We start from the raw sequence: 18,224 nt of genomic DNA on the forward strand, positions 1-18,224 counted from the left end.
TAGTAACTCAAAGGCCTGAATTAACAATCTGGAGACATGAATTCGAATCCCACCATGGCAACTGGGGAATTTAAAGTCAGCTAACTAAATAAATCCAAAATAAAAAGCTAACATCAGTAATATTGACCATGTAAATACCAGGTTGTTGTAAGAACCAATTTGGTTAACTAATGATCTTTAGAGAAGGAAATCTGCCCTCTTTATCTGGTCTGGCCTACATGTGATTGTAGACCCACAGCAGTGTAGTTGATTCCTGACTGACAATCCAGCTACTCAGCTATTCTTGAAGGTACTCATCACCACCTTGAAAGTAATGAGGGATAGGCAATAAATGCTGACCTTGCCAGTGACAGATACACATCCCATGACAGAATTTTTTAAAAATTTGACTAAGGTGAAATTATTATTTTAAAATCCCTATTCCAGTACCCAAATTGTCCTGCTCCCCCACCAATCCCCCTCCCCACCCCACCCCACCCCCAGCCAATGTTTTTGATTCTTCTAACCCATTGGGTAGAAGGAACAACGAAGATCAAATTAGAAAACTAGGAAAAATAAAGGTCAACATTCCAGAACACTGGAGTCAGGAATGAACTGTACATGTGAATGCAAAAGTTATTCTAGACAAAACTGAGGAATTAAAAGTGGAGGTGGTTGATTCATTAGAATGAAGTCGTGAGCTTAGGTTAGGACAGGATTTGTGGTTTAACCTGGCATAGTTGATGTAAACGCCAGGTGCATGAAATGGGAAAAGTTCAATTTGCTAGTACCAATAATCTTCACCTTGTATTTAACAAAAATCAGGAATTTTGAAGATAAGCGAGCCTTTAAAGAATATTTTGGCATCCGGCCACTGCTTTATGGATTATGTCCACCGTGGTGTGGTCCTTGCTGAATTAGTATAGTTTAGCCAGTAATCAGGATGCTATAATTGGCCAAAGCCCCGAGCCAGATTAGGAAAAAGGGATGAGCCAGACAAAAAAAGTCACGATTCCTGTTTTTGATCACAACACAGTGGTTTATTTTGTACCTTTCTAGAGGGCTTTCTAAGGGCTGGGAAAGAATGAGGTGTAGTTGCAATACCCTCCAGTCAAAAAATTTGACCACATTCACAGTCAAGGTTTATACATGGCCACTTATGGAGTAGAAATTACTACTACCAGTAAAAACCTGTGCCTCGTCATAATTAGTGACTTTAAGATGGAAGGGAAAAATTGGGAGTTAAGACTCTTTGGCAGGGCTGTAAGAACTTGTATGAGATATTGCCACATGCCCATTTAAGAGTTATACTCAGCAGGCAGGCTGCTCTAACCGTTAGTCCAATAGCCTGCATTACATTCTTCCTAGGGCACAATTTGGGATTGAATAGGTATTTATCTCACCTTACTTATGGTCTCAAATACGCTGTTGACAACATAACTTGCACAACCTGATGTCTTAACAAGCTACAAAAAACTGAAGGGTTCAGATTTGACCAATAGTTTAACTTGAGTCAGCTTTCTGCCTGCCAACAGCTGGAGTGTTACAATTTATTTTTCTTTCTCCTTCTGGTCTGTTAATTATTCATTTAATGATTTTGACATTGAACGAGTACATGCAAAACAAAATATCATGGGCTCCTTTCTCAAATGGAAGGTTAGCAGGTCTACAAGATTAGAGGGACTGCTATATTTGGTGTGAGCAATGAAATAGATCAGGTAGATAAACTGGTTGCAGATGAGCACTTGCAAATTGTGACCATAATATGATAAAAATGCAATGGAAAGGAAAAATGCCAATACAAAAACTACACACTAAGACTAAGTCAGGGTAGATTACACAATGATGGGAAGTGTAAAAAGGTGAGGTGGAAGCAGAAACCAACAAAGGACTGGCGAGCAACAGTGGAATGTTTTGAAAAAGAGATTGCCAAGGTAAAGCATTAAATACATTCTGGTAAGAAAGAAAACTAATAGAGAGAAGTTAGAAACCAGCTAAAAATCAAGGAGGAGATCCTATAAGTACAGGATTAGTGAAAAGAGAGAATGTGAGAAAGCAAAAGGCTAGGAAAAAGGACAAGGAAAGCCAAGAGATGCCTGACAATAAAAAGCTTCTTTCCAGTACAGTACAGGTGTTTTATAAAGCCCTTGGCAAAATTTAAACTGTAATAACTTTGGATATGCACATGATAGAAGCAAAACGTAAATGGCATATGAAAGCATAATTCATGAATTTTTTTAAAGAAACAAAATAGGTCAAATTTCTAGGTTCCAACCACCACCTCATCTGATGTATTGCTTTACTCGCTATCCAAATCATTGAAAACATGCTTCAGAGTTGCTACACAGTGATTTCATTAATTGCATTTGTGTTCCTGGCCCCAAGTTCATCCAAAGAATGTGTTTTTGATGAATAAACAACAGCTTTATCATGGCCCCATGTAAAGTAGCCCACTGGGACAGGTCAGACAAACAAGTTTCACAAGGACATTAAAATTGCCCTATATCTCAGCATAAAGGACATTGTTAAATGCAGTGTGTGACCTTGAGGGGCGGGGATTGGTGATTTGTAGATGATCTGCGGATAATGGCACAGCTATTAAGTACTTTGCATCGATGTTTACTGAAGTGAAGGAAATGGAAGAGGCAGTGAATCTGAATTGGCAAAGGTTGAGATGCGTGATTATTATGGCTAAAGGAAGATAAAGGATCAAGACTCTGACAGGATACATTTAAAATCTTGAGGGACGTGGGGGAGAAAATTGTCAAGGCTCTCAAAACTATATTTCGGGATTATCAGGCATGCCAAAAGACAAGAATGGCCAAAGTAGTGCCCATTTTTAAAATGGATGATGGAGCTAATGTGCGTAATTACAGGCCAGTTAGTTTAACATCCGTAGTAAGGAAAAATTTCACAAGGAAATTATTTCATAGAAAATCACCATTAGTAGCAAGTATGGATTTTAAAAGAGACACCCATGTTTGATAAATCTCTTAAAAAATCTTTGAAGTGGTAGCAGACATGTGAAGCTGGGAAAAATTCAATGGACAGACATCAGGAAAGCCTTTGACAAGTGACATAGGAGATTACTGGAGCAATTTAGGGGATATCTGTTGGGCAGTGGGTTGGGGGGGTGGTGGGGAAGGATAGTAAACTGGATTAAATATTATTCGAAGGGGAAAAACAGAACCAAAGTTAAGGACTACTTTTTGCTTTTAAAGTGGGTGTTCCACGGTTTAGTTCTGGAGCTGCTTCTGCTCATTGCGTGCATCAATGGTTTGGACATAGGCTTAGAAAACATGCTGCTCAGATGTGGTGATAATACTAAAAATAGGAGTTGTTTTGTTTATTCTTTGGATGCGCAAAGGAAGCTACAAATGGGGTTGATAAGATATGGAACAGGCTATAAAGTAGCAGAGGCAATTCAATGTCACAAAATGAGAGGTGAAACATTTTCGCTAAAAACAGTAACAGTAGTGATTTGTTCAGAATAGAAGATGACTCGATATTTGGAAGAGTTACAGGGGCTTGGTACAAGTTCATAGGAGAAGTTATCACAAGGCATAGAATTTAAAAAGGTAAGTAATGATGAGCCTATAAAATACTCTGATAAAACTTCAATAAAGTATTGTGTGCAGTAATGGACTTCAAAGTATGGGAAGGATATTGAAGTTTTAAAAAGGGTACAACAAGAATTCACCAGAATGCTGCCTGTATGGGGAAACACAAAGCTGAGGATTTCCATTAGAAAAATTCAGCTTTGGGGAAAAATACTCAAAATGTAATAATTATGGAATGATTGGACAGCGTAAATAGCAGTGATTGTGGGTCTAAAATGAGGGGTTATTGATAAAAATTTAAATAATGGAGACTTGGAACCATGGAACTCGTTGACAGTTGTGAAAATGTGGAATTCATTTTCAGGGTTAGTGGTCGAGGCAGAAACTATGAATGTTGAAGAGTAGAATGGATAGGTGAATGTAGGAAAAGGGAATGGAGGGACATGGAACAGGCTGGATAAATTAAGACTATTTCTCATGGGGAGGGCAAATGCCAACATGGGCTAGTTAGGTTGAATAGCTTGTTTGTGTTGTACGTAAGGACATAAGTAGGCCATTCAGGCTCTCGAATCTATTGTCATTCAAATCATGGCTCATCGGTACCTCAACTTCAAATCCCTTGATATCCTTACCTAACAGGATTTATTGACTTCAGTCTCGAAAACAAAAATTGATCCAGCATCCAGAGACTTCTCAGCAAAGAACTCTAGATTTCTACCTTGTGAAAACATGCTTCCCTCCTAAGTGGCCTAGCTCTAATTTTATGATTATGTTCTGTGCTTTCGATACTCCCAGAGGAAATCATTTCTCTGCATCTACTCTGCCAAAACCTTCTGATATTTCATACACATTGATCAGATCATCTCTCAATCTTCTAAACTCAAAAGAATAGAAGTCAGGTTTATACAACCCGACCTTGTAGTTTAATGTTCTCAACCCCGGTACCATTCTGGTGGAACTGTGCTGGACTCTCTCTAAACTCAATACAGGTACTGAACCCCTTATCCGGCTCCCAAAATCCAGAAGGATCTGAAAACCGGGTCCTGCCCTGGAAACTACAATCCCCATCGGGCACTGCCTCTGTCATATCTGGATCGTGGCAATCTGATCCCCTGCTCTTTGGGTCCGGGGTTAAGAAGCTGGCCTGGTCTGCCCCTCATCCCTTGTTTTCCCGTCCCGGCTGCACTCAGCTTGGCAGAGAAATTACCCCGACTTTGATTATCATAATCCCTCCACCCCCAGGGCCCAAAATCTAGAAAATCACTGTATCCAGTACACGTCCTGTCCTGAACTTCCCAGATATGGGGTCCAGTACCTGTATATTTTTCCTGAGGTATAGTGCTCAAAACTGAACAGTGTTCCAGCTGACATGGCCAACTGAAACATAACTTCCTCTCTTTTTCATTCGAGCTCCTTGAGAGAAAGGCCAATATTCCATTTGACTTCTTAATTGCTTTTTGTACCTGCCTACTTGCTTTAAATGCTTTGTGTATTTGGACTCCCAAATCTCTCTGTTGCTCCTCAGCTCCTAGTTCCTCACCATTTAGAAAATATTGCTGAAAAAAGAGACATGTTATCGAACTTTTTCATCCTGCACTCAGCAGGACAGCTATACAAGGAAAATCAACAGTAAAGGGAATGACAACCCATTTGCCAGCCAATCAGCACTCTCTTCTCATGCAATATAAATTGTTGCTCCCTTTACTGCTTGCAAAGCTTCGATAGCATGTTTATTTTTCAGCACTCAAGCTCCGTACTGTCAAACTAGAAAATACTCAAATCTAACTGTTAGGTCCAAGTACATGAACTCACACTTGCCCACACATTAGTCTATCTGCCATCGCTTCACACAATCCATTTCCTCTCGCAACTTCCTGCTCCCCTCTGAGTACTATCTGTCCCTTGTAATTTGGTGTCACCCGCAAATTTGGATATAGAACTTTCCATTCCTTCATCCAGGTTATTAAAGTATAAATATAAATAAAAGTTGGGGAACCAGAGCTGATCCCTGGGGAGCACTATTTTCCACATTCTGCCAATGTGAGTTCATACCTTTTATCCCTAATTTGTCTCCTACCTCCTAACTAATTTGTAACCCAAATCATAAGGCTACCTGTTTCGGTGCAGACTTAATGGGCCAAAGGGCCTGTTTTGTACTGTGAGATTCTGAGATACCTCCTATTCCATGAATTCATATTTTTGCAATATTCATTTGGGTGGAATCTTATGGAATGCTTTCTGCATATAGATAACATCCATAGACACTCGCTTAGTTACATTCATAGTTACTTCTTCAAATAATTCAACTGGATGAGTGAGATATGACTTATCCTTAAAGTCATGCTGGCTCTATCTGGTTTCATATTCGCTGAAGTGGCAGTCACTAACCATAACAACATATTCTAGTAGCCTTGCCACAACTGAAACAAAACTGAAAGGTCTACGGTTAACAAGTTTTTCTCTCCCATCCAACTTAAAAAAGGATATTAGCAATTTTCCAGATTAATGGCACAGTTCTTGAATAAAGGGTGCTTTGAAAATTTGTAACTAGTGCTTCTGCAATTTCCTCATCTATCAGGTTCTGGAGGTTTTTTTTTCCCTAAATGCCTTTTTTTTAAACTATCACTGAATACAAGTTTCCCCCCCTTAATTTCTTTTTAGTTTTCCTTCTATGTAATTCCTGTTTTTCTATGGAACTCCCATCTGCTATATAGTACTCACTTAAGAGCACCATGTACATCAATACAAGACAAGAATAGGATCAGGCTTTGGTGTGCCATTCCTCATGGCAACACTTGTCATCTAGGCTCATGCATAAAAAATAAACACTTGGACGTTGTACTGGCATCAGTATCTTGACAGAGGAAAGATATGTTGCTGCTGTACGTGTCACTAATAGAGGGTCCCTGGATAGGGCTCACTTAGTAAGGAAATAAGAGGTACAGAAGAAAAGCTCTTCAATAGACAGAGCTTGGTCCCCAACCTACCTGAGAGAGCCCAGCACATCCTGCTTGTTGAAGCTCTCCACAACCTCCTTCAATTGTTCACAGCCTTCCTCTCCAAGACAGTTTCCTAGACAGACAAAATATTTTCTTTTAACAGGTTTAAGTATTAAATACAAAAACAGAATTACCTGGAAAAACTCAGCAGGTCTGGCAGCATCGGCGGAGAAGAAAAGAGTTGACGTTTCGAGTCACAGCTTCAATACAGTCAGCTCCAGGTTAGCACACACAGCCTCTAACAGTGAGGCTCTATTATTCCCTTTCTGTCCAGAAGGTAGTCTTTTTGGGGGAAACAGTTCCACAGCCACCCTCCTGTACCTTAAAAGCAAAATACTGTGTATGTTGGAAACCGGAAATAAAAACAAAGTGTTGGAAATACTCAGCAGGCATGGGAGAGAAACAGAACTGCAAAAAGTCAAATTCAACTCAAAATGTTAAGTCTGTATCTCTCTCCACTGATGCTGGCATACCTGTGGAGTATTTCCAGCACTTGGTTTCTATGCCGTCCTATACCTTGTTCATTTGGCCACTCTTATTGTATGAGCCTATGCAGTGAGCACTGACGGGTGATTCACAGAATTGTACAACACAGAAGGAAGTCCACTGTACTTCCCATTCCACAGGATATCTAAAAGAGGTAAGTGAGGAAATTGCAGAAACACTAGTTAAACTTTCAAAGCACCCTTTAGTCTAGAATTGTACCATTAGCCTGAGAAATTGCTAACATTCTCATTTCCACATATCTTTTTTAAAAATGCCTCCTTTTTCAAGCATTCCTCCCTTTTTATTTTAAACACCATCATGGATTTTGGTCCCACATTTTTTGCTGGTAAAGCATTGGATGCTTCAACAATCTTCTCCAATAAAAAAAAATTCTCCTAATCTTTACCTTCATCCTTTTGAAATTCTTAAATTCGTATGCTCTAATTACCGACTCTGGAGCCCTCATAAAACCTGCCAAAGTCCCTGTTTCCCTTAGAAAAACCTTTCAAATTCTGAGTGCCTCCGTCAGACTGTCTCTTATTTTCAAGTTGTAATGAAAGTCATGGACCTGAAATAACCCAATGTTTGCCCTTCATGGATTTTGCCTGACCCGCTAAATATTTTCAGCTTATTTCAGATTCCCTGCATTTATAGAATTTTGCCTTTTCTCAACCTTGACTACTCTAATGTGAAGAGCCCAAGTTTCTCTAGCGTCCCTCACAGCCAAAGCACCTCATTGCTGGTATCATCTTACTGAATCTCTTCTGCGCCTTTCCATTGCCTTCATACAAAGTTTGTACAATATTCTAACTGCAGGCACAACAGCCGAGCCCGATACAATGCTCAACTGATACGCATACAAACACACGCGGGGAGTCTTTCCAGTTGGAGTCTGGGTAAGATCAAGAGTTTTCTCTTTAGCTCGGTTAAATCAAGGTCAGTTGCAACCCTCAAACAAGACCCTAGGCAAGATCAGCTCACAGCCAGACACTCTGACCTTGTGCAAGCCATCTAAAATTTCTTAAAACATTCACAAAATTCACTCTCAATAAACATACAATCTTCAGATCTTTATAGTGTTGTACTACATCAACCTTTCACACAGTGAGCCAAAAATCATCATTCTACCAGTTGTCCAAGAAAACTGGATGAATAGTCAATAATAATACAATACTGTCACCTCTGTACACAAACCCAGCCATGATAGATGACATTAAAGTCTCATTTTGAGATGGAATATGCCTGGGAGTGGGTGTGCTACTTCAATGAGCTTGAGCAATGAACAGCTGAATTTGGTCAAGTTAAGGTTTACTGAAAGTACAAATATTATTTTAAAATTTAATGATTAATTTTCTTTCCTACCCCCTCTGCTATTTGTTTAACTGGAAGCACTCTCTTTCCTACCATTTTCAGGAATTGCTTTGTGTACAAGAGACATATTATCATTCACAGGCTTCAACCCAGGCTTATGTACTTTTTACTAGGTTCTAGGTGCCAAGGATTGACAGCCACAAACATGAAACAATACAAATGTTGGAAGGACATAGATCAATCAACAGCTCTTTAAGGAAGTTTAATACTGCAGACGAGATCCTTCATCTGATTTGAAGGGGTGTAGATACAAAGTTAATCGATCTTGCTCCTTCACATGCTGACCAACCTAATGTGCAATTCTCAGTGCTCATTTCAAAATAAAACTACACAGTTGAGCAAGGACGCCTCAAGTTCCTTAATCCAGATTTTCTGGTTATTACAAATATGCTTGTTAAGTGTTTAAAGATCTTTAAGCAACTAGATGAATTGAGCTCCAGTAACATCACCAAGATTGCCACAAAGTCTAGAGGTATGTGATGTGGATTCATACTTTGAAGGTGCACAGATCTAATTACTCCAGGAGCAGGAATCCTCAAATTAAATACTAGGAAGACTTGAAGCCATTATTTTCAGTCCCTGCTCCAAACTCCATTCCCTAATTACCGACTCCATTCCTCTCCCTGGCAACAGTCCCAGTCTGCTTGCAATCTCAGTGCTGCATTGCTCAATCCCAAGATGAACTTTTGACCTCATTTGCGTGCCATCACTAAGGCCGCCTATGTAACACCTTTGTAACATTGCCCCAACTTTGCCCTGTCTCAGCTAATTTGCTACTGGAATCTTCATTCATGCCTTCTTTACTCCAGACTCGACATTTCCAACATGCTCCTGGCTTCTACCCTCCGCAAACTTGAAGTCATCCAAAACTCTGTTGCCCATGTCTTACCTTGCACCATGACCTGTTTCCCAATAGCTCCTGTGCTCACTGAACTACACTGGCCCCCAATTAGGCGACACCTTGATTTTAAAATTCTCATCCTTGTTCCCAAGTCCCTCTTCCCCATATCCACAATCTCCTCCAGCCCCACAACCCTCCGAGATATCTGCACGCCTCTAATCCTGGAGTCTTGTGCAGCCCCAATCATAATTGCTCCACCTCTAGTTGCTTAGGCCCCAAGGTCTTGAAAATCCTCCCTGCACCTCTCCGCTTCACTTTCTTTAAGACACTCCTTGAAACCTAACTCTTTGCCCAAGCAATTGGTCATCTGATCTCATATCTCATGTAGCTTGTGCCATACTTTATTTTATAATACTCCTGTGAAGTGCCTTGCAGCATTACATTAAAGGCACTATGTAATACAAGTTGCTATCGCAACTCCATGCAAAAGACAAATCTTATAAACAGGCTATCCAGTGATGCAGTGGAGACAGATGGCATGGGAAAACAGAGTTATTGGAATAATAAAAACACAACTGCTGGGAAAAACTCAGCAGGTCTGGCAGCATCTGTGAAGAGAGAAACAGTGTTAATGTTTTGAGTCCAACATGACTTCTTCAGAATTAAGAACGGGAGGAATCTGATGGGTTTTATGCTGTTGAAAAAGGGAGAGGTGCAGGTGGGGCAAAAGCGAAGGTCAGGGATAGTTAGAATAGCAAGGGAGATTAAGTGACAAAAATGTCACGGAACACAAGGTAAAGGGAGTGGTAATGACAGCATAAAAGAAACAAAGGGTTGTTTCAGAGCAGGTGTGAATAGCAAAATAAAGGTCAGCACCATCTGAAAATGAAAACACGAGAACACAAGATACGGACTGGCAAATGGAGGATGGAGTTCATAGTCCAAAGTTGCTGAACTCAATGTTGAGTCCAAAAAGCTTTAAGGTGCCTAATCAGAAGATGAGGTGCTGTTCCTCCAGCTTCTGTTGAGCGTCACTGGAACATTGCAGCAGGCCGAGGACAGAAACGTGAGCACATAAGCAAATTGGTGAATTGAAACGGAAGGTCAGGGTCATGCTTGCGGACTTAGCGAAGGTGCTCCACAAAGCGGTCACCCAATCTGTGTTTGGATTCCCCAGGGTAGAGGTGGCCGCATTGTGAGCAGCACATACAGTAGGTTAAATTGAAAGAAGTATATCACTGCTTCACCTGAAAGTGAGGAGAGTGTATAGAAGGGGGCGGGTGCTACAATTCCTGTGATTACATGGAAAGGTGCAACACCTTCTGAAGAGGAGTCATCTTGGACACGAAACATTAATTGTTTCTCTCTTCACAAATACTGCCAGATCTGCTGAGTTTTTCCACATTTTGTATTCATTTCAGAACTATAGCATCCACAGTATTTTGCTTTTACTGAAAACTGTCAACTAGTTTTTGGATTCATCCTCAAATTGTGGTTCTCATAAAGTGGAAAAGAACCTTATGTGAATTTGAGGAACACAGAACCAGAAAAGTAGAATCACACATACACTCATACCATTTAGATCCAGTTTCTCCAGCAAGGATTTATCTTCCACAGCTTCAGCCACTGTGATTGCAGCATCCTTCCGGATCTCTCCAAACGAAAGGTTTAGTTCCTATGAACACAAACAGTTAAACAGTGACAATGAGGAGGAAAAATACTAGAAGGATATTTTTATGGGGTGAAGTGAAGTAAGGTGAGGCGAGGTGCACGTGATGCATAAACAACCACCCAGACCTGTTGGGCCAATGGTCTATTTCTGAGCTTTAAATTGTATATAATTGAGCTCTCCAAAGCAGAGGAAAAAGCTAATTGAAAAGCATTGCCCTCAATATTGCAATAATGCCTTTAAAAATGCTGTTGGATTCTCCTGATGTAAGTAATTCCACTGGGGGTAAATGTTTTGTGTGATTTGGTGCTGAGTCATATAGATCCGGAATGACCCAAGTCGGCTTCTGGTCTGTAAAGTGTTAGCCAACAAACCACTAATTGGCATCAGTGCCCCTAAACTTTGGGAAGAGGCATGGAACATTACTGGAAGCATATTTGGGTGGGCAAGGTGAAGTGGACTATAGAAGCTCAGTCTGAACTTACAAATTGGCAACTTGAGTGAGTTATAAATAGGCTGCAGAAGAATCACAATACAAGCATGCGATAACATTAAAATTTGGCCATGCCCCATTCCTAGACAAATAGGGCAGATGGACATGTTGGCCTGAGGAATTTTCCCCAGACTACTCTTGATCCGGTTATCACAAAGAAAACATAAATTTCTCTGAATGTCTTGTTCTAATTTCTACATCGGTGCCAATAGCGTCACATATGAGCCACCGAAGTAGGCAACAGGAGCCCCAGTTTAAAGTTTCACCTAGCACACATGCCTCATAAGAATGTAAGAAATAGGGGCAGGAGTTGGCCATTTGGTCAAGCTTGCTCCGCCATTCAATAAAATCACGGCTAATCTGACTGTGTCCTTAACTCCACTTTCCCGTCCCCCACACCGTCCCACATAAACCTTGACTCCCTTGTCAGTCAAAAATCTGAGTAACTCAGCCTTGAATATATTCAATGACCCAACCTCCACTACTCTCTGGGGAAGAGAATGACAAAGACTGACAACTCTGAGAAGAAACAACCCTTTGAGACAATGTAACACTCTTTCAATATTGCACTGGAGTCTGTCTAGATGACACACTCCTGTTGAAATGTGAACACACAACCTTCTAACTCAGGGGCATGAGTGCTAGCATGCAGGTAGCAGCTTATGAGGGAATGAAACAAGCATTTGGTCTCCTCTTCCCTTCAATATATTTGGAGTGGTTTGATGAAGTATTTTTATTTTTTCACCCTCTCTTCTGTTCATGCTTGCATTATTTCCCAGCTGAGGGATGCAACTCCTGGTTTGGCAAATGCTTTTCAAAGAATGGTTAACAACGCTGGTGGTGATGAAAGGGGGTGGAGGTCGGGGTGCTATTTTCATTCATTCTGGCAAGGGCCTGCCTTGCTACTAAGTGCCTGCACCAGCATGCTGACTCTAGATTGGCAAATCACTATGTTGAAGATCGTTGAGACAACCCAGTCCTATCACAGTTAATGGTGTAAATCCCATTAACCGGTTTTATTTACTTAACTCAGAGTAACGAGTTCTGCATAAGATAGTGATCTCAGCCTCATGAGCACACTATGTGCTAGAATCAGAAGACATTCAATGTGAACAAGCTTCACTCAGTCCGTACAACAAGCACAACATTAATTTTTATTCTACAGTTTCCACTTGTAGCAGTTAATAATTTCCCACCAGCAATATGTGCCAAATTCTCTACAACCATCATCTAAATTTATGTACCACAATTAACGTAGCAAACCGTTCCAAGATACATTTCAGGAGTATTGTCAGACAAATGTTGACATTGAAACAAAGGAGACATTAGGACAGAGGACCAAACATTTAATCATAGAGGTAAGCAGCACTTGAGGAGAAAGGCGAGAGGTGAAGAGATACAGGTAAGGAATTTCAACAATAAGCCACTAAAGCAATTGGCATTGATATATGTACCTGGGGATTGGGGAGAGTGAGTAGTAGGATAGTCGGTAAAAGAACCCAAAAAGTTCTAACAAACCTTGAGATTCTGCAACCCAGATTTTACTGCTTTAGCAATAGCTCGAGCTCCTTCTGATCGTACCAGACAATCTCCAAAATTTATGATTTCAATTTCATGAAGCGTCTTGAGTGTCTAAAAACACAAAGAAAAATACCAGTTAGTACCAAAGGCTGAAGTATGCAGAATGGCTGTCAGTGTTGAGAGGCTCATGCTTCAGCATCGGTCAAAAGGGAAAAATGTAAAACACTGCAGTAAGAAGAAAAAAAGCACCTGTCTCAGCCTCTTACCTCAGCCATAGCAATGGCTCCTTTCTCAGTGAAGGTGTTATCATTAAGGTTTATGACCCTCAGGTGCGGGTTTTCTGTGAATGCCCTCGCCAAAGCTGTAATGCCTGGATGGTTTATTCCATTCTGTGTCATTTGTACCTCCTCCAGGGTTCCTATGGACTGAACAAAATGTTTTATTTGAATTTTTGACTTCTGTCAATTTACTTCTTCCCCGGTCTTGCCCACAAACTTTCAGAAACGTGAAAACTGATTAATCTGATATTCAAGGTTTCATCCTTTGTCACATAAAAAGCAAACAGAAACCTCGCCCTTCTAAACAAAACAAGCTGTTTGCAGATGCAATTTGCATAAGAATGAAAAAGTGAAAAGGTGTTCTAGATTATTCTCCCAGAGTGTTCAGTCTGCCCTAGCATGGACTTGACCTGACCTTTAGCCTCAAACAAAGCTTCTGCATAAGCATTCCATGATCTGCAACAGAAATGAAACCATTGCCTTTTTGTGGCTGAAACGATAGGTCATCCATGTAGCCTTCACACAAGGGTAAGAGTTTACAAGATCGACCAAAGGAAGAAAATCTATAGAACCATGGTTTAATTCCTGGTTTGTGTTGAGTAAGCCTAACTCAGTCAGTGCAGCAAAGGAGATATCACAAATAGTCTCCAGTTTGGGAAGTTCCTTCTAGAAAAAGCATTAATGAATTGGAGAAAGAAAGGAGCAAGGGAAAGGCAATAAAATGGGGCAACTTGGTTATAATCCCCAACAGTTGAAAAGACTGAAGGTCACACTAGGGGACCATACATCACAAAGCAATCATTTGTGGAAACTACTGGGCAGCAGTAATGTGAAAGTGTATCCTAGTATTACTCAATGTCTCTACATGAAAAGATGATAAAACTACCAGAGGAAAAGAAAACAATTTGGTCAACTTTAGGAAAAACTGTATTGAGAAATTTAAAACATTTGGCAGCACTCATGAGGAAAAGTTTAGGTTGCTGAGGGAAATAAGGGAGATTCAGCCACAATCTTTCAATCCTCCTTGGATATGCAAATTGTTCCAGAGGACTAAAGGATTGAAAATGCTTTACTTCCGTTAAAAACAGTGAGCAAGGTGAACCAGATAACCAAGGTTAGTCAGCCAAACATTGGTGGGTTGGGAAACTTCTAGAGAGGAAAATCAGAGTTAAAGTTAATTTTGAAGAATGTGAGTTAATAAATGAAAGCCAGCATAGACTTGTTAAAGGCAAATCAGGTCTGACAAACTTTATTCTATGAGCTTTTCAAAAAAATAATGTTGATGAAGGTAGTACAGTTGATGTATATGCCAAAATTATGAAGGTGTTTGTTCAAGTGCCACCTAAACAGCTTTGCGAGCAAAGTTGAAGCCCGATGAACTAAATGGTGCAATGGCTATATGGATACAAAACTGGGTAAGTGACAGGAAGCAGAGAGCAGTGCTAAATGGTTTTCAGACTGCAGGGAAGTAGTGCTAAATGGTTATCAGACTGCAGGGAAGTATACAATGGTATTCCACAGGACTCTTATTCGGACCAGGAATTGGATTTCGCTTTCAGAGAGCAAGCAGTGATAAAAGGCTGAATGGTCTACTTTTGTGCTGCTTATGTTCATCAGTGCTATGGCCCGCCCTTTCATTTTCTAGATAACATCTTACAAGAAGGATCAATTGTTTTCCAAGGGCACTTGATTAACTGTAGTACTCATTCATCATCACAGCAAGGCAGCCAGTTGTAATCTATGGAAAGGCCAGTTGTAATCTATGCTGTTCCCCCTCCTCCCCTCAACCCCCACCCAAACCTCCTTGTGGTGAGTTGCCTTGACAGCAGTTGATGAATCCCTACAACATGAATGAGAAATCAGTGGCTTGAATCCAATGTTGCATGACAGTCTCAATACACCAACATCCTGTCACCCATTTTCACTTACCTCAAAGCATTAGCAGGAAACCCACAAACACACCTCAATTCCACTCTTATGCAATCCTGTACCTTAAAAGCATCAGCCAGTGCAATGGCACCTTCATTCTCCAGACGATTCCTTCCAGCAATGAAAACTTTCAGTGCCATTGGCTTTCCCAGCGCACTTGATACTCTGTGGCATTCACTAAGTGCTGCAGCAAGAATCTGCAACAGAAACAGAAATCACAGCAAACAGATGAGCCAACTTTCAAACAAAAAAAAAAATCAGCACATATTTAATTAATTGAAACACAAATTGAAAGGGTCTGCTCTCACAGTCTAGTGTGACAAAGAGACCATTCATGAGCAGGACAGGTACAAGGCACTTATAGCAAACTGCTTCATACAGTCTTGCTTTGTCTGGTTTACTCAACTGTCTGTTGTAATTGGGTCACTTAGTACTTAAATTCCCAACTGCCAAGCATCATTTAGGAAGTTAATTTATACAGGGACGCAGTTATTGATATGGGCAACCTTTGCAAAAGGAATTGTGAATGTCAATAGCCTGGTGTTATATTCTACCAATTATGGAGCAGGCACAAGAAAACATTTTATGTCCCCCATTATGCCTTGAGAGACTTTGTCTCAACTGATCCGCATTTCATATCAGTTTGTACTTCAATTTGAGTTAGTGCTTTTAAAAATAAAACTAGCCACACTCGAATGCTGAGGAAGCATTATACTAGAAGCTGTGTCACCACATTAACAACCCTAGTTAAACAAAAGTATGAAAAAAAGCCTTATGCATAATATTCTACGTCACATAAACGAGAAACACCTAAACTCAAAGTCCGGCTACGTTTATTACAACTTCAGTATCAGCAAGGGCCATACAATTGTTATTAACACCTCTATACTAGGGATCAGGGATTAAAAAAACATCATAATTACTGTTTATTGCTGTTGATTATTATCCTGTTACAAAGTTGGAATTTGGTTGTGACGGCACTCAGTTTACAACAATCATTGTCTTGGCTCACAAATAAATAGGCACAAGTGAAATCTTGGAGAACTGCTGGGCAAACAGGAGTGGGATTACAGGGCATTTAAAACAAATAAATACCTGGCCACCACCGATTCCCATGCCACAGTTATTCAGTCGCAGCTCTTGCAATGTGTAACACACTTTACTCTTCAATAAGGTTTCAATGCTCCGAACTCCATCTGGTCCAAATGCATTGTCGCTTAGATCCAAATGTGTCAGCTGAGCTCCTGCACTCATCAGTGCATCACCCAAAGATATCTTGTTAGAATTAAGAGAATAAAAAGGATAATTTTTAGGTTAGAAACTTCCAGGCACAGACATCATGATAAGCTCAGAAGAATGTTGCAACTGAAGTTTGAGGGTAGGGGGAGGTGGGAGCAGCAAGGATGTCTTTCTCGCCAGGGTGGCACTGCCAGCAACAGAAGATCAAAGCTGACATTACCCCCCCACCCCAACCCCCTTGGCAGAATCAGCAATATGATATTTGAATTGGGCAGCTCCACAGTACTCCTGGGCATTGTTGACGATTGACCAGTCGGCCCGGTTGATTAATGGGACCTGATGGAGGGGAAGGGGTGCAGGAATCCTCGTCAGTCTGCAGCAGATATCTCTGCAAACCAATGATCCAATCAGTAGGGTTGGCATGCCTGAACAGGAAGATTTCCACTGCTCTCTGCCAGAAAATGACAGATTCAACATTCAGCAGTTCCACCAGTCTTGGTGGCTCCCTAACGTTGGCTCTTGCCAATCTTTTTTTTTAAAAAGGGATGTGGCCCTATAGGGCTGGTGCAATCGTTATATTGGACAAGAAAGAACTCTACCTGTGTGTATTAATTAGCTTGCACTGGGCATTCATGCACATGGTCATATGGGACACTTGCCTTTATCAATCGAGGCATAGATTATAAAAGTAGGGAGGTCATGTTGGAGTTGTATAGAACATTGGTGAGGACACACTGGAGTACTGTGTGCAGTTCTGGTCGCCACATTATAGGAAAGATGTGATTGCACTGGAGGGGGTGCAGAGGAGATTCACCAGGATGTTGCCTGGGATGAAACATTTAAGTTATGAAGAGAGGTTGGATAGACTTGGGTTGTTTTCATTGGAGCAGAGGAGACTGAGGGGCGACCTGATCGAGGTGTACAAGATTATGAGGGGCATGGACAGGGTGGATAGGGAGCAGCTGTTCCCCTTAGTTGAAGGGTCGGTCACAGTGGGGCATAAGTTCAAGGTGAGGGGCAGGAGGTTTGGGGGGCATGTGAGGAAAAACTTTTTTACCCAGAGGGTGGTGATGGACTGGAATGTACTGCCTGGGAGGGTGGTGGAGGCGGGTTGCCTCACATCCTTTAAAATGTACCTGGATGAGCACTTGGCACGTCATAACATTCAAGGCTATGGGCCAAGTGCTGGTAAATGGGGTTAGGTAGGTAGGTCAGGTGTTTCTCACGTGTCGGTGCAGACCCGATGGGCCGAAGGGCCTCTTCTGCACTGTGTGATTCTGTGAACCCTGTTGAAAGTATGCATTGTTTGTGCTGGGTGAGCATACTATTCGCTGTACAAAAATATGAAGAGGGTGAAATTGGAGTGTGAGAGAAAACTAGCAAGGAATATAACAGGCAGTAAAAATTTCTACAAGTATGTGAAAAGGGAACAAGTAGCTAGTGAGTACTGGTCCCTTAGGCACCAAGACTGAAAATTTAATAAATGGGAAACAAGGAAATGGCAGAGGCTTTTAACAAGTATTTTGTATCTGTCTTCACAATAGGAGATACAAAAAGCATCCATAAATAGTAGAAAATCAGGAAGCAAAAAGGAGGAACTTAAAACAATCGCAATCACTAAGGAAAAGCACTAGAAAACTAACGGGACTGAAGGCTGACAAGTCTCCTGGACCTGATGGCCTGCATCCTTGGATTTTAAAGGGATGCATATGCAGAGATAGTTCTGCATCAGTTGTAATCTTCTGAAGTTTTTGGATTCTGGAAATATCTCAGTGGATTCAAAAACCACAAATACAACACTTCTATTCAAGGAAGGAGGGAGACAGAAAGCAGAAAACTATAGGCAGGCCAGTTAGCCT

At 40.9% G+C, this 18,224-nt stretch overlaps 1 protein-coding gene across 4 annotated transcripts in view; it reads right to left on the minus strand.

Moving 5' to 3' along the window:
* rangap1b (Ran GTPase activating protein 1b) overlaps positions 1–18,224 on the minus strand; it is a 59,691-nt gene that overhangs the window by 22,283 nt on the left and 19,184 nt on the right. For all 4 annotated transcript variants that reach the window (XM_041177893.1, XM_041177892.1, XM_041177894.1 and 1 more), the window contains exons 5-10: positions 16,222–16,401; positions 15,189–15,323; positions 13,186–13,344; positions 12,917–13,030; positions 10,812–10,911; positions 6,527–6,611 (exon numbers count right to left, since the gene is read on the minus strand). In XM_041177893.1, coding sequence (XP_041033827.1) covers positions 6,527–6,611; positions 10,812–10,911; positions 12,917–13,030; positions 13,186–13,344; positions 15,189–15,323; positions 16,222–16,401 — 773 coding nt within the window. The remainder of the gene's footprint in view (positions 1–6,526; positions 6,612–10,811; positions 10,912–12,916; positions 13,031–13,185; positions 13,345–15,188; positions 15,324–16,221; positions 16,402–18,224) is intronic.

Source organism: Carcharodon carcharias, chromosome 31, assembly GCF_017639515.1.
Source record: "Carcharodon carcharias isolate sCarCar2 chromosome 31, sCarCar2.pri, whole genome shotgun sequence".
NCBI lineage: Eukaryota > Metazoa > Chordata > Chondrichthyes > Lamniformes > Lamnidae > Carcharodon > Carcharodon carcharias.